The 17,740-nt window shown below is 34.6% G+C and overlaps 1 protein-coding gene and 1 long non-coding RNA gene across 2 annotated transcripts; both read left to right on the top strand.

The window, feature by feature from the left end:
- Window positions 1-315: 315 nt before the first annotated feature.
- On the top strand, window positions 316-11,774 carry LOC141403575 (proliferation-associated protein 2G4). Its single transcript, XM_073986193.1, has 7 exons — window positions 316-539; window positions 1,107-1,204; window positions 1,286-1,422; window positions 1,496-1,658; window positions 3,729-4,043; window positions 4,395-4,527; window positions 10,710-11,774. The coding sequence occupies exons 1-7, from the start codon at window positions 455-457 to the stop codon at window positions 10,958-10,960; spliced, it is 1,182 nt and encodes a 393-aa protein (XP_073842294.1). The 5' UTR covers window positions 316-454; the 3' UTR covers window positions 10,961-11,774.
- Window positions 11,775-12,395: 621 nt separating this feature from the next.
- On the top strand, window positions 12,396-16,666 carry LOC141403576 (uncharacterized). Its single transcript, XR_012412847.1, has 6 exons — window positions 12,396-12,698; window positions 13,019-13,057; window positions 13,716-13,749; window positions 14,057-14,096; window positions 14,425-14,584; window positions 14,910-16,666. It is a non-coding gene; the product is annotated as an uncharacterized lncRNA (long non-coding RNA).
- The last annotated feature ends 1,074 nt before the right edge of the window (window positions 16,667-17,740 follow it).

Here is a 17,740-nt window from a genome sequence, read left to right on the forward strand (position 1 = left end):
GTTAACCCTGCAAAAAACTATAATCTAAACGCCGTATTACTGTGTGTAGTTAAATATAGAGGATACATTTGAAGGAAAGTCCATTGCTTTTCCTATTCATTTAATGTATACTTTATGCGTTTTCGTTTAAAATTCTTGTGAAAACAAGGAAACAAAAATTAAGGAAATTTTGTTTATGTTTCTGTTAATTACGAATGGTGTCGTGGAAACGGGTTAATTCGTGTACGTCGTTCGACAGGCGAACAACGTAATTGAAACGCTCGTGTGAACATGACATAAAACTCGACTAGTCCATTTTCTCTACAACCAAAAGTCGAATTCGATTTTTAGACTTTTTTAACTAAACAATCGACTAATCGATTAGTCGAAAGTCGAGTTGCGTCGCAACGTAGAGATTATTTGTGTTATTTTATTAATTGTGTGATTAAATTGAATTTTTTCTTGAAGAAATACCATGGCTGAAATTGAAAAAGAAGAGAAAACCATTGCCGAAGATTTGGTTGTTACCAAATACAAATTGGCGGGAGAAATTGTAAACAGTAAGTAATGAAAATATTTTCCTTCATTGATTGATGTTAGTACAAGGAAAAAAGACTATGTGGTCCACAAAAAAAGTTCATCCAAATTTCAAAAAAAAAAATGTTCTTTACGTATTGAAAATATTGGAATAATTTATTCGATTGATTAGAGATGAAGGCGGAAGTTTTTTTCGACTGTAATTTGTATGTAGTGAAAGCGAAAGCCACGCGGCGCTTCTGCCGTTAGATGAGATGAAACATAACCTAAATATTGTAGCAAAGCGACCCGTGTAGGGAATGGCGGCGCTTTCCTGCTTTGCGTGTGGTGGAATAGATGGCAATATTTAACATTTTAGAGGATATTTTTGAGCTACTAAATGTAAGCCATCATCTTCTTTGTTGTTTTGTGCAATGACAACGACAACGCGATACTATCGGTATTCGAGAAAATGCCAAGTGCGCTTTTTTAACGTGGCTTGCTTTGTTTGCTGCACTGCCACGCAATGCCAGTTATTGAGCTGATCATCTGGTTATTGACTTTGATTATTTTTTAATTTACGTTTGAAATCTTTTTGTTTCTTTTTTTAGAAACATTAAAGGCTGTCATTGATCTCTGTGTGGCCGGTGCTTCTGTAAGAGATATTTGCACAAAGTCTGATAATCTACTTACAGAAGAAACAAGCAAGGTATGTTGTTGGGTGTTTTTGGGTTTGAATTATTAATTTCCAAACATTTTACCAATCTTTTTTTATTTTTTTAACTGTTAGGTCTACAAAAAAGAAAAGGATCTGAAAAAAGGTATTGCATTCCCCACCTGCCTCTCTGTCAACAATTGTGTGTGCCACTTTTCTCCGTCCAAAAATGATCCCGATTATGTATTGAAGGATGGCGATGTTGTCAAAATGTAAGTAATTTGTAAACGGATTCTATGATTCAGTTGAAGTTACGTAAATAAATATATCCTTCCTAATTTTCAGTGATTTGGGTGCCCACATTGATGGTTTCATTGCTGTTGCCGCTCATACTGTTATTGTTGGAGCCTCGGCCGATAACAAGGTTACAGGACGCAAGGCTGATGTAACTTTAGCCGCCTACTGGGCCGTTCAAGCTGCTTTAAGGCTATTGAAATCTGGAAACAATGTAAGTTGATTAGCAAATAGTATTTGTTACAAGCAAAAGTGAGATTTTTCGATCTATTTATATGACGTTGTGTATCTGCATAAATTTTGTTAAAAATGCCTTTTAGGGAATCATTTTTAAAAAGTTATCTTTAGATTTCTTGTAGTTAACCAGTTTATATGGTTCATTAAATTTGAGGTTGATCTAGAAATTGTTGAATTGAACGAGGTTTGAACTGGTTTTTTAGTGTATTTCATTGAAATAACTTGTAGGGGATAACTTTTGTGACAGTACATTTTTGCAGCTAGTATGGGGGTTGTATGTCCAAAATATTCGTCTTCAAATGTGTGTATTCTATTGTACATACTTTCTTAAATTGGGTATTTTATTCACGTTCCCAATGCTGGAGCCACCAATGGGATATTTAGAACCTTGCTTTTAGTTGCTAATAATTTCTGTTTCATTAGCGGGGGTTAATTCCGTATTTGTGCACATTTTAATTGCCTTTGCGGCCAGACACCCCGCTAGACTAAATATTCTTTTTGTTGGGAAATCTATTGAATTGGTTTATTACTTGTCGAATTCAATTGAAGTTCCTTGACAGAAACAATGGTATTTTTAAATGAAATTTGAAACTTCAACCATCTGAAAGGCTTGTCCCACACAGTAGGATGCTACTTTATATGAATAAAAATAATCATGTAATGTGGCCAATAATACGTTGAATGGTTTTTAGACACCGCTGAAAAGTATTTAATTTATGTTCATGAGACATTTATGTTCATATCATAATATTCAGATGTTATATTCCTTGGGCGAAGTCGAGTGATTTCTTTTAACTTATTTTTTTTTTTATTTCCAATTTATTAGAATTCCTTGAACACACACATTGCAAGCAACGGATTGTTTCCAATCATTGATCTCACTTGGAAACATCTCAACACTTGCATAGATGAATTTAGCCCACTGACATGAATACGGCTTTAAAATTGTGTAAAGTTCGTTATTGATGGTTGGATACAATAACTAAGAGTTTCATTTTATATGTAAACGTCTTTTGCAAGCAACGGATTGTTTTCAATTTCTTTGCGATTGTTAACATCTCAACACTTGCATATAGCAATCTTATATTTCCATTGCAGCATACTGTAGCTTTTTGTAATCCAATTCTTGCTACTTTGAAAGATGGATATAAAATGAAGGAAATTCTGGTCATCTTAAATCATATACTAATAAAGTACTCCGCTAGATTTTTTCTAAGAATTGTGGATTTATAATATTTGTTGTTTGAAACTTAACTCTCTAGCACATGCCTATTGCAAGCAACGGATTGTTTTCAATTCTTCCACAATTGTAAACATCTCAACACTTGCATATAGCAATATTGTTTCCATTGTAGCATACTGTAGCTTTTTGCACACCAATTTCAGCTATTTTGAGAAATGGATATAAAATTCATACTTGTGATCACTGAAATTAATAGCTTGAAACCAAATCAGTTACATTTTAAATTTGCTAAGAATTTAAAATGATTTATTTTCATATTTTGGAATTGTCATATCTTTTGCAAGCAACGGATTGTTTTCAATTTCCTTACGATTGTAAACATCTCAACACTTGCATATATTATCTTTCCATTGTAGCATACTGCAACATTTTGTAATCATAAAATTGTTGCTTTGAAATATGGGTACACAACGGATGTGCACTAAATTGGTCTATAATTTTTGGTTTCTTGGCAATTGCAAGCAACGGATTGTTCTCAATTTTTAACATCCATTGAGAACATCTCAACACTTGCATAGATCAATTCAAAACCATTGGGATGTAATGAGACAAATGCCATATAAGCAGATGTCAAGCTTTCAAATGGTTATAAAATTTTCCTTTCTTCAGATTATTTTAAAGGCTTCATATTGATTTACGCCATCAATGTTCTATACTGATTTATTTTAATCTTTTTTTATGTTCTAAAACAAAATGATTATCTTATCAATATATTTATTTTATTTTGTATTGATTATTGTATTCAATCCACAAAGTGCTACTATACAACTCTATAATCTACCTTCAATTTCTTATCTTTTACAGAATTATGCCATTACCGAAGCCGTACAACAAATCAGTGAATCATACAAGTGCAAACCCATTGAGGGTATGCTCAGTCATGAATTGAAACAATTCAAAATTGATGGCGAAAAGACTATCATTCAAAATCCAAGCGAGGCTCAACGCAAGGAACATGAAAAGTGCACTTTTGAAACCCACGAAGTCTATGCCATCGATGTTATTGTTAGCACGGGTGAAGGTATTGGTCGGGAAAAGGATACCAAAGTGTCAATTTACAAGAAGACCGATGAAAATTACATGCTTAAATTGAAAACCTCTCGTGCTCTTTTGGCTGAGGTAAGTTAAACGCGAAAAACAATTCCTCTCCAAATAAAAATGTCAATGATTAAAAACAAGCGCTTGAGGGTAGGATGCCAATAAATTACCAAAGCAAATACAAAAGGTTTATGTTCTCTGTCTGTTGACACATTGAAACCTTTTTCCATTTGTTTGATTTACTCTCATATGGGCCCCAAACAAATTGGCGTGTTTTTTTGGCATGCAATTGGCTGAAACCCAAAGATTGTAAGATTATGAGATCAGAGACATGTTTAAAAATAATTATTTTAAAATTTTTAAACCAATTTACAAAGTTACTAACATTTGTTTCCATTTATTTTCTAAATAATAAACCAAAAAACAACACAGGTTAAGACAAAATACGGAAACATGCCCTTCAACATTCGCAGCTTTGATGAAGAAACCAAGGCACGCATGGGTGTTGTTGAATGCATGTCACACAAAATGATTGAACCCTTCCAAGTTTTGTACGAAAAGCCAAGTAAGTAAAATAGTTTGATTTTTTTATTTTAATAATCGTAGTGAATATTAATAAGTCAGTTTAGAAGCTCTACCGAGATCAAAACAGTTGATATTTTTATACAATTTTCGAATCAACGTAGTATTGTATTTCATTCCCAATAATGCTGGAAATGTTAAAAAAATCTTTGTAATTCGTTGTATTTATTTGTAATATGCCTAAAGCTCCATACTCGATGAAGAAAAATTACAACAACATATCATCAACAAAAATGGCCAAAGACGAAACCCACACGCAAATCGAAGTTTTTGATGGGATCTGATATATAAAGTTAATATACATGCTCTGGCTTCTACGTTCAAAAACAACGATCCTATTCAAGAAATTGCAGATTTTGTTGTAATGACGGATCCCAAAACCAAGCGTTTCCGCTGTTTTGGTTTCATTTATTACTCCCATTCGTATAGGATTGATAATATCTCGAATACTCACCCTCATAAGAATTATATTCCATAAAACAGTTTTTCATTTTATAACGTTTTTTGTTTCTCCTGTAAAGTTTTGATTTTGTGGGTTACGTCTTCAGGCATTTATGGTGACGATATGAAAAACAAAATTTACATTTAGTAAAATTTTAGTAACAATTCAAGTTTTAATCCTATAGATAAGTTAAAGCTAAATAATTGTGTATAACTTGCGGGGATTAATTCCGTATTTGTCCACATTTCAATTGTCATTGCGGCCAGACACCTTGCTATAGCAAATTTTCTAATAAGAAATCTGTCGAATTGGTAATATTTTTCGAGTTCGATTGAAGTTTCGAATTGAATACAATTAAAGATAGGCATAGGACCCTATTTAGACCATTGCTTTTCACAGATATTGTTGAGGTTATGAAGTTTTTTTTTTTTTTTTTTTTTTTTTTTTTTTTTTTTTGAATTTTTTACTCATAAAATATTTCGATTGCAAAGAAAGAGCCTTACAAAAGGACGAATATTTTGTAACCTACAAATAATTAACACACTCTAATAAGTTTACATATTGCATGAAATTCGCATTTTGGTCTGTTAGCCCTCTTCTTGGCCGATGCTGATTTACGAGTGCTGAATGTGATTAGGCACTAGGCACTTAACATGTAAAAATAAAAGCCCTATGGACCTAATTGTTCTGAGAATAAATTCCACAAGTCTATGCGATTTAAAAAAAAAAAAAAAAACTTTCACAGTATATCGCAGCTTGTGTAAAAGGAAACTTTCATTTATCAACATATTGAATTCCTTCTAAACAACCAAAATCCTTTTAGGAGCTTCTCAGAATTTTTTCAATCTCTAGGGAGCTTTTTGAAACGATAGGGGGTCTCAAAGTGCTCTTTTTCAATTTTTTTTTTTAAATTTTATTCCTTTCTATAAATGAGAACCTAGCTCACAGAGTCATGAACGGCTCCAGAAACCACAACGGGAGATAACCAGCCCATATTCGAACCTGATCGATGTCTGATATAAATATTACGATGTCCAAAGTATTGACCAAATCGGTTACTCCATTCGATAGTTATCGTGCGCACCATTTTTCAAAAAAATATTGTACATTTTTGGGAAGGTACCCAAGGGAGTGGAACGATATATGGCACATCTTCTAACTTACCTAACTTTGGACAAAATATTACGAGGGCCAAATTTTGAACCGAATCGGTTGATCTGTTCGAGTGTTATCGTGCGCTCCAGCCAAATGGACGGACATGGCTAAATCAACTCCAAAATGTCTGAAACTGATTTGTTCCAAACATATGTGGGTTCTAAAACCATTATTTCGATGAGGCACATTTTGTCTATAGGCACCTTTAGTCAATAGGCTGAGGGTATAAATAACACAGTTTTTTTTTTTTTTTTTTTTTTTTTTTGATCATTTGATTTGATTGGAACTTTCAGGTCCATTCCTGTGGTAAAATTGTAGTCATGAGGGGTTTCGGTATGTTCGAGTCATTTATCCGAGGGAAGAATTATATCAACTAGTGGTAATCCGTTTTTGGCTGTCTAGGCAAAAAATTATATTTGCCTTTATTTAAACCAATGGAAAGACAGACGACAGTTCATTTGGTTTGCAAATTTGTGGGCATATCTTGCTTACAGAGCCAATGACTTATCAAGAGACATCTAATGAGAAACTAACGACCTTCGAGTACAGTTTTGGGTTCTTTATTGTAACCAACATTTCCTCAGATGCTGGTCATTGTGAGGTCTGTGAGACTTTGACAAGGGCGTTTCCGTGATCCTTTTTATACCCTCAGCATTTATGCTAATGAGGGTATATACACTGTCATACGGGCAAAATGTGTCTCATCGAAATAATGGATTTAGACTACAAGTTTGTTTGGACGAAATGTGTTTCAGACAATTTGGATTCGATTCAGCTATGTCCATTTGTCTGGCTGGCTGGCTGGAGCGCACGATAACTCTCGAATGGATCAACCGATTCGGTCCAAAACTTGGCTTTCGTAATATTTTGCCCAAACTTAGTTTAAGTTCGAAGATGGGCTATATCGGTCCACTCCTTCCGGTACCTCCCCCACAAAAGTTCGGAAAACTTCGGAAAATTTGTGCGCACCATAACTCTTGAAGGGAGAAACCGATTTGATCCAAACTTTGCACATTGTGAAATTTCTACCAGACTTAGATGAGGTTCCAATATGGACTCAATCCGTCCACTCCTTCGGGTACCTCCCACACAAAATTTCGTATAAGTTCAGATTACGAACTGCTCTCGAATCGCTTTGATTTTTGTGGCAACAACTTGTATTCACGGCCCCCCATACGACGGTACAAGTTTCATCTGGGGCAAGTCCAAACTTCCTGAGAAAATAGCTTGAAAGATGCAAAAAAAAAACCTCTATGGCACCGTGTGTAGTGGTTGGAGCGCAAGATAGCTCTCGAACGGATGTGCCGATTCGGTCCAGAATTTAGCCTTGGTAATATTTTGTCCAAACATAGTTTAAGTTAGAAGATAAGCCATATCGGTCCACTCCTTCCGGCACCTCCCACACAAAAGTTCGATAATGTTCGAAAAATTTGTGCACACAATAACTCTTGAAGGAAGTAACCGATTTGATCCATACTTTGCACATCGTGAAATTTCTACCAGACTTAGATGAGGTTCCAATATGGACTCAATCCGTCCACTCCTTCGGGTACCTCCCACACAAAATTTCGTATAAGTTCAGATTAGGACCTGTTCTCGAATCGCTTTGATTTTTGTTGCAACAACTTGCATTAACTGCCCCCCATACGACGGTAAAAGTTTCATCAGGGGCAAGTCCATACTTCCTGAGAAAATAGCCTGAAAGGTTCAAAAAAACCCTACGATGTAGTGTGTAGTGGTTGGAGCGCAAGATAAATCTCGAACGGATCTGTCGATTTGGTTTAAAATTTGGCCTTTGTAATATTATGTCCAAACATAGTTTAAGTTCAAAGATTAGCCATATCGGTCCACTCCTTCATGTACCTCCCCCACAAAAGTTCGAAAATGTTCGGAAAAATTGTTCGTACGATAACTCTTGAAGGAAGTAACCGATTTGATCCATACTTTGCACATTGTGAAATTTCTACCAGACTTAGATGAGGTTCCAATATGGACTCAATCGGTCCACTCCTTCGGGTACCTCCAACACAAAATTTCGTATAAGTTCAGATTACGTCCTGCTTGATGCCCTATGTTCTACCTGAACTTTTTACATCTGTCTTTTATGTAATTAATGCAATTTTTTTTTATGTAAGATATACTGATGTAAATAAAGGACATATATATATATATATATATATATATATATATATATATATATATATATATATATATATATATATATATATAATATTTTGTCCAAACATATTTTAAGTGCGAAGATAAGACATATCGGTCCACTCCTTTAGGTACCTCCCCAAAAAAGTTCAAAAATGTTCGGAAAAATTGTACGTACGATAAATCTTGAAGGAAGTGACAGATGTAATCCATACTTTGCACATCTTAATATGTCTACCAGATATAGTGAAGGTTCTAATATGGACTATATTTGTCTACTCCTTCGGGTACCTCCCACACAAAATTTCGGATAAGTTCACTTTAAGACCTGCTCTCGAATCACTTTGAAGCGATTTGCATTCGCATTACGACGGTAAAAGTTTTTTCAGGGGAAAGTCCATATTTCTTGTGTCACCATATGTGGCGGTCGGAGAGCACGATAACTCTCGAACTGTTCGACCGACATGGTCCAACTTCTAAAATGACCCATATCGATCCTCCCTAAGGGTACCTCCCCCACAAAAGTTCAACATCTGTGTCTTAGTGCAGTTAATTCCTAATCCACACTTTGTCGGAAAGTTCAAATGCCCAAAAAGGGCCACAAAATTCTAAAGAGACCTTAAATACATTCGATCTGTCCGTAGGTGAAAGTTTCACTTCACATTGGCTGAGGGCATACATCTGTCGTCAAAGCCGGCTGACTCTTTTTTACTTGTTTATAATCGCATTAGTCCTGCCAGGTATAACTGTGTATTACTCAGAGGGCATAGCTATCTGATGTTCCATATATTTCTTGTCATTTGACTGCTCTTCTCTCTCGTATCGAAGAAAAATAAAGTTATGTGGAGGATGTTGGGCTGGCTACGTAAGAGATACTGAATTGTCCATCCGATTTTTCACCGACCGTTCTTCGCATACTTAAAGGCTTTTGTAATAACATTTGAAAAAATCACCACGATCTTATGATATCTTAGATGAATTAGGTCAACAATATTTCCATTGATTTCATGTGGAAACTATAGATTTAAGAGTTATTCAAACTTGTACCCATTCTACTATTTTCGAGTTAAGTTTAAGGGGTAATTATTTCAGACCAAAAAAACTTATTTTCCATGCATTTTTGTCAAAGAAACTACCAATATTTGTAAGCATATATTTCATTCATCTGACAGAGCACATCTTAGTAATAATAATAATTTATTGTTTGCTGTCTCACGCATACGACTCTCTCCCGCTCTCTCCACAAACAGCGTGTGCGTTCATACATTGCTAAAATTAAAAATCATTGAAACAACCGACAACAGAACCTTCTTCATTGACTTCTGAAAGAAGACTGAGTGGTGGTTGTTCTGTTGTTATTCTCATCAAGGGCACGTGTGCCCCTTTTTGCCGGATGCTGATTTATAATAATTGTTCCACACACAAACATCCCAAATGGGACAAGGGAGACTTCTCTCATATCAATGAGTGCACCCCGATTCATATTAATCTCAATGAATGGGACCTACAGTTTATCGCCGAGTCCGAACGGCGTGTCCTAAGACTCCACTTGTAGAGAAGTTTTACTTGGCTGAAATACTCAGAAAATGTCACCAACATTACTGAGAGGTATTTGCCACCGTTGAAAATTTGATGTTGCTTGGCCGGGGAATCGAACCCACGACCTTCAGCGTGCAAGGCGGGTGTACATACCATTGCACCACGGTGACACTACATCTTAAACTACTTTTGGAATTTTTGTTGTTGAAAAATATTGCATAGTTTTGTGGTAAATGGCTGCCTGCGAAACCTTTTTTGTAAAAGCGTTTTGCGTTGCCAACGATAACCCGAAAACGAATTGGCCGACCTTCATATATTTTTTGTGGGCGTTTCAAGAACCTAATAACCTCGTCTTTAAGCGAAACAGAATTTTAGAAAATCTATTAAAAAAACTTGTGAACAGTTAAAGTCACAATTTCGATTTTAACGAAAAAAATGACCTTTTTGACCAAAAATCGGGCAACGTTTTTTTTTAATCTATCTCGCTTTAAGGCAAGATTTTCATGGTAATAAACTCACCAAAATACATGAAGATCGGTTCATTCGTTTACAAGCTATCGTTTGCACCGACGTCAAAAATGCTTTTTTGAGAAAAACGCGTTCATAAGTTGCGCCACTACACACAAAACACGCACACGAACGGCCACATCTCAGCCAATTTTGCTCCGATCGACTAGACTACCTGGACTTAAAAATAGGCCGAATACATTTTTTTTTTAATTTTTTGAAAGTGAAAAGTATTGGGGTAACCCCTTAAATTATAGATATTCAGTTCCAGGAGGTTATAAAAAGTTCCCTAGTGTAATATCTTGTTTGAGTAATTACTTCTTCTTTTTACATTTCATGTTATTCTTGTTGTTTTTTTTTTTCAGGTGAATATGTTGCCCAATTCAAACATACAGTTCTGTTGATGCCCAACGGTGTTAACTTGGTCACTGGTCTACCTTTCGCTACAGAAAACTTTGTTAGTGAACATAGCATAGCGCAAGCTGAACTTAAGGAACTTGTTGCCACTCCTTTGCAGCCCACTAAAAAGGGTAAAGGCCATGCTAAGAAAAAAGCTGCCCCTGCTGGAACAGATGCTGCCACTACCGCACCAGCTGCCGTAGAGACCAAGGCCTGAATTGATTCAAATACAACAACAATCCCCGCATAACTGCCTTTTGCAATGTGAACTTTTAAAAAGCATCAATCTACAATTACCAGAAGAAGAAGAAAAAGATAAACATCAACTAATAATTTCAATAATACCACGGATCATCTCTAGCAAGCAATGTATTTCTAATAAGGAGATACACATGTCGGGAAGATGTGATCTAACGGAAATATTTTTTGGCATGCTACCCCGATTCCAAAAGATGATTTTATTGAATATCTTTAAGAATTTTATATCACAGAAAAAAGGCTACAGATATTATCTAAAGTTTGTTACAACCACAACCACCCATTATCTAGCTACATAATTGAGTCTAATCAATTTGAACATTTCAAACCCCCCTTCCACCCACAAACAAAAACAAATTATGTATTTTATTCAAAACTCCCCCATTTTTTATTATTATTATAAAATTCGAAAGATATTTTATAATTTTTATATTTTTATTCAGAGTATAAATAGAATTAAATTCATTACGCGGACAATGAAATCTAAATAAGAACAAACAAAAACAAAAAGAAGATGAAAAACTCACACACACACACACAGATGAAAAATATCCCCCTAAAGTATATACGTGTGGGTCTGTCATGTTAGAATATCCCTCACATATATCTCATGGAAGATATTTTGGTGAAGAAGAAGAAATGAGATAATTTTCAAAAAATTGTCTACTTTGAGTTTGAATTCGTTTTTTTCCAAAATTATTGAAAATAATTAAAAAAGAGAAACGCTAAACTAAATAAACAAAATTCTTTAAAACAGATAAAGGAAACAGAAAGACAAGTGTTTTTTGGACTGGAGATCAATATTGTGGGGGAAGATACGTGTAAACTGCGGGAAGAATATTTTTCTTTTTCAGATTTTAATGCAGCTCCAATACAGGCCTACCACCTTCTGCCAAGATACTGCAACGGTCACATATTAATTTTGGATCTTCCTCCATGACAGGAGGCACTTACGTCCCTATATTCATGAAGTAGTGCAAACTAATAACAGATTGTCAAATCGGTTACATGAAGTAGCAGCTGCATACACCATATGCTAAATATCCGCGCGAAATGCTGGCTATACAAGCTAATCCTACTCAACCAACTCTAGAAGCCGTTTAAGTCCATGGAAGCAACCACATTTTTAAAACTGGAGATGATGGAGTCAGACTAAACGGAAATTAACCCACAAATATAACACACGCTAGGACTGCCCATTTTAATCGCCTCAACTGTAACCTGCTGCATATTTTCGATTTTGAACACAAATGAACCAGAACTTCTTCATTAAAATGTAAGTAAATATTTGTGTTTAATTTATTTATACTAATTTGAAATTTGCACATTTTCAAAATTATTTGGAAAGAAGCAAATTTTAAATTAGGATTAATTAATTAATTGTTTTGAAATTTGTCCATGATTAAAAGCTAGCGCTTGAAGATGAAAGCCAATACCTAATTTGAAAGTACAGTGATTTTCAATCTGTGTTATTGAAATTCACTTCCTTCTGTGTCTCCTACTTCACAAGAGGCACAAGTTTGGCGTACTTTTAATGTGATGTTGGTGGAAGTCTAAAGATTGTAAGATTATGAGATCTGAGACAAAGTTTCAAAAGTAGCTAAGAACAAATTTATTTCCTTTTCAAAACTTTTCTAATTTGTATCTAAATGTGTTTCTTTTAGATAACTGCAAACTCCCCTCTCTCTGGCAAATAGGTAAGTGGTTGCATTATATAAAAAATTATAGAAAATAATTTGAAATGTGTCCATGATTAAAAGCTAGCGCTTGAAGATGAAAGCCAATACCCAATTTGAAAGTACAGTGATTTTCAATCTGTGTTATTGAAATGCACTTCCTTTTGTGTCACCTACTTCACGAGAGGCACAAGTTTGGCGTACTTTCAATGTGATGTTGGTGGAAGTCTAAAGATTGTAAGATTATGAGATCTGAGAGACAAAGTTTCAAAAGTAGATAAAAACAAATTTATTTAATTTTCAAAACTTTTCTAATTTGTATCTAAATGTGTTTCTTTTAGATAACTACAACTGCAGCCTCCCCTCTCTCTGGCAAATAGGTAAGTGGTTGAATTATATAGAAAATTATAGAAAATGTTTGTTTTATTTATTGTTGAAGATTCAATCTCATTTGATTGCTTGAGTGGAGTATTTCCCCCATTGGCTCAACTTCATTTTTTACCCTCTATTGCAGAGAGTAATGTTTTTCAAAACGAACTGACAGTGTTGCAAAATTTAACTGATCGCTACCAATATCATGATTTCATCCCGGCGAAGGGAATTATCAATTGGCTTCAGTTTTTGAAATGATGCCTTTTTAGCGAAAAATCGAACTGTCAGTTCGTTTTGAAAAACATTACTCACTGTAATAGAGGGTAATAAATGAAGTTGAGTTGGGGAATACTCCACTCAATCAAATTATAGAAAATAACTTGAAATTTGTCCATGATTAAAAACTAGCGCTTGAGGATGAAAGCCAATAACTTATCGAAAGTACAGTGATTTTTATTCTGTGCTAATTTAAATCACTTCCGTTTGTGTATAGTATTTCGAAAAGGACACAAGTTTGGCGTACTTTTGATTTGTTTTTAGTGGAAATTCGAAGATTGTAAGATTATGAGATCTGAGACAAAGCTTTGAAAATAGAAAAATATTATTTTTATTTTTTAAAATTAATTTCTAATTTAAATATTTTTGTTTTTTTCTTCTTCCTTTTAGATCCCTGGAACTGCCCCTTTCTTTTTCACAATAGGTAAGTTAAATTTATAAAAAAAATCTTTATTTTTTTAGTTTGTCCATGATTAGAAAAAAGCGCTTGAGGTTTGAAGCCAATAAAGTTCAGGAAATACAGTGGTTACTGTTTAGTTTAGACATCACCACTCCCTCTTGCATATGCCATAGTTTAGTTTGCTTGACGGCGTATTTCTTGTATGGATTTGGTTAATAACCGAAGATTGTAAGATTATGAGAGCTGAGACAATATTTTTCTAATGTGGATAAGCATCTCAACCTAATGCAACAAGGTTTTTACTGATTACATTTTTTTCTGTTTTATTTAGAATATGATTAGCGGAACTGCTCCCTTCTTTTTCACAATAGGTAAGTTGTTAAATTTATAGAAAAATCTTTTTTTTTTTTTAATTTGTCCATGATTAGAAAAAAGCGCTTGAGGTTTGAAGCCGATAAAGTTCAGGAAATACAGTGGTTACTGTTTAGTTTAGACATCACCACTTCCTCTTGCATATGTCATAGTTTAGTATGCTTGATGGCGTATTTCTTGTATGGATTTGGTTAATAACCGAAGATTGTAAGATTATGAGAGCTGAGACAATATTTTATTTTTCTAAAATGGATAAGCATCTCAACCTCATGCAACAAGGTTTTTACTGCTTACTTTTTTTCTATGTTTTATTTGGAATATGTTTAGCGCGAGAAAACATGAAAGAGAAAAAGGCAAGGAATTGGAAAATTTCAAAGGGAACAATCATTTTCATTTGAGGATAATCTCACAAGAAGAATAGTTTTGTTTCCGCAATTTGTCCCATGGAATTATTTACGAGAATTCCTAGACCAACTTGACTTATAAAGTAAGTATTGACTATATCAATGTCTTGTTTATTCTGATTAAACATTTTGTCAATGATTAAAAAACAGCGCTTGAGGATTGTGCTCCAATTGAAGGCTAACAAAATACAGCAGTTGTTCTTTTGTGTAAAGAGAATACTGCTGCTTCCGTTTGTATTCGTCTCATTTCAAATGAATACAAATTGGCGTATTTTGTTGGCCTGACATTGATCTTTATCCGAAGATTGTAAGATTATGAGAGCTGAGACAATATTCAACATTACTGTTTTTTTTTAACATGGTATTTCTTATTTTTTATAATACAAATATTTTTGTTTTATTTTTTAGGTGAATGGATTAGAAAGCAACACACTGGACCAGGCAGCTAAATTCTTAAAATAGAATAGACAAATTTTAATTCTCAATGCAGATAAGGGTGGGAAAATTGTTGCCATGTTACAAACATAGTATGATCTGAAGATGAGCGAGATATTAACTGATATGTGTACTTGCAAATGTCTAAGAAAGGATCCAAACATCAAGTCCACAAGAAAAGAATAACAAATTAAAAAATTATTTGAGCTACATATTATCAACGATGTGGAAAGGATCATGTTGATAATAGAATTTCAGTCTTTCTAAAAATATATGGACTACCAAAAATCTATAAGGAGGGAACTCCTTTGCGTCCAATATGTTCATTCATAAATTATACAAGCTATCAAGATATATGACAAATATCCTTAAGGACCATAATAATATTCCAATGAATCTTTTCATTGATATCTTAACAAGATGTATAAAAGACTAGAGTTTGGGAATTCCCGACTTTTTTTCATTCCCGGGAAATCGGGAATGAAAATTTCTCATTCCCGGGAACCCGGGAATTCCCGGGACTATGGTAATTCGAATTCGTGGGGCATAGACGTGACAGAGATTATTCCCGACTAATTAGCGGAGGTTATATAAAATATCTTTTTCCAACTACCATCCTAGCAAAGCTTCCTTGATATCAAAGAGTGCTGTCCGATTATATTTTTAAAGTCAACTATATTGTATGTTCTTCTTATGATTCGAAATGCGTGTTGATCATATAACAAATCCGTTTATAACGAATTTTTACACGGCTTCACAATGGCAACACGTTGGCACCAATGATATAGAGTCGTACTTACATGAACATACATACCATTGTTATTACTGGTTTCCAATCCTAATATGCTCTATTTGCCACTTAGACATTGTTTTATATTGCAAACAATAATTCGAATGGATCACAGCTTTTATATCTTAGCCAATTAATATCCTTCAAGAATGCCACCAATAAAAATTTAGACTAGAACAACCATGATAAACTAAAAATTAAGAATTATGTGAGGCTATACAGACTTCAAATTCTAAAAAACACAAATTATCGAGAAGACCAATGCATACATATTTTATACGAATTATGGCATTTTTCCAATGGGCCCGCAATTACGAATAATCGGGGCACGAATTATCGCCATTCTACTATATTTCCAATATTAAATAACTATAAGGCAAATAATATATGACTTATACATGAAAATACAAATACACGTATTCCCGGGAATTTCAAAAAATTTTCCCGGGAAATCCCGTTCAAAAAATTTCGGGAATTCCCGGGAAATCCCGGGCCGGGAATTCTCGACCAGAAACTCTAATAAAAGACGCAAGATTTTTTATATATAAAGGGAGGTATTTGAGCAATTAAAATTTAATACCAATGGGATCACCTATTTCACCTATAATTACAGATACTGTAATGGAAAAACTACTTGACGATGCAATGACTAAACTGACTACTAAACCTAGGATGGTAATAAAATATGTCGACGTAATATTTTACATTCAGGTATGTGATGAATTCCGAATCGATTTGGGATAAAAACGATTTGCCCAAAACGAGTGAATCGTATTTAGATGTGACGGAAACCGCATCGAATTTCAATTCCACGTTGTTTCAATTTCATTAAATTCCCCCAAACAAAAAACAGACTAGTGACCCCAAATCCTCAGATGAAAGCGGCATACAATTTTTTTGTTGTGGCGAAAGCAAAAACCGAAATAAATTGACTGAAAAATAAGATAAATGTGTGTTCTTAATTAAAGGGGCCTATATGGAAGCTTAGTGAGGGAATTCTTGTGCTATTACATGATGAATCTACAAACAGTGCATAACAACATATTAAGCGGGTGCATTCACCAATTTGGAGAAAACACAGATGTTAAAAGTACATTTTTGTTCTATGCTTTTTTTATCAAAATATCAAAAATGTTCTCAACAAAATATGCCAAAAGTAGGGAAAATAAATCGAAATTTATCTATTCTCTAAGCGAGCTTACATTTCAATCCTTTTCTCCTAAAAATCTCTCAAAATTCATTACATCGTTTATAAATCGACCAGAAAAATATGGCCGTTTTCAAAACGAGAAAAACAAACGATTATCGGATTGCATCACACCCTTTTTTGATCAAATTTCCATAGAACACAATGGAATATGAAACCGATATCGAAAACAATTCGAGATCGAAAAATGTACATGCATCACACCTACAATCGTTTTCGACTCGTTTTGAAATCGAAATCGATTTTCATCACATACCTGATTATAAAGAAAAAAAGTCGATTTAAACCTTAAGCGGGGTACACACGATCAGTTTTGACTGTCAATTTTTCGGAATTATCGATAATTATCAAACAGTCCAGCAACCATAAAATATTTTGTGGTTGCCTGATGGGTGCCACCGTGGTGCAATGGTATGCACGCCCGCCTTGCACGCAGAAGGTCGGGGGTTCGATTCCCCGGCCAGGCAACATCAAACATTTTTCAACGGTGGCAAAATACCCCTCAGTAATGTTGGCGACATTTCCTGAGTATTTCAGCCTTGAAAAACTTCTCCATAAGTGGTGTCTTAAGACACGCCGTTCGGACTCGGCGATAAACAGTAGGTCCCATATCATTGAGCTAAATATGAATCGGGGTGCACTCATTGATATGAGAGAAGTCTCCCTTGTCCCGTATGGGATGTTGTGGAACAATGTTTGTTTATGTTTGGTTGCCTGATGACTGACAAAAGTGAACGGCCACACTGGCAAGCAACCGTTTATTTGAGCAAAACTGAATACGTTTAACAAACAAATCCGTTTCACCAT

Source organism: Musca autumnalis, unplaced genomic scaffold (genome assembly GCF_047663935.1).
Source record: "Musca autumnalis isolate F117 unplaced genomic scaffold, ASM4766393v1 scaffold_4, whole genome shotgun sequence".
Classification (NCBI taxonomy): Eukaryota; Metazoa; Arthropoda; class Insecta; order Diptera; family Muscidae; genus Musca; species Musca autumnalis.

Coding starts and splice junctions, on each gene's coding strand:
- LOC141403575 (XM_073986193.1), top strand. CDS start 455: ATGGCTGAAATTGAAAAAGAAGAGAAAACCATTGCCGAAGATTTGGTT. Junction 1,423..1,495: donor GATGGCGATGTTGTCAAAAT/GTAAGTAATTTG, acceptor CCTAATTTTCAG/TGATTTGGGTGCCCACATTG. Junction 4,528..10,709: donor AGTTTTGTACGAAAAGCCAA/GTAAGTAAAATA, acceptor TTTTTTTTTCAG/GTGAATATGTTGCCCAATTC.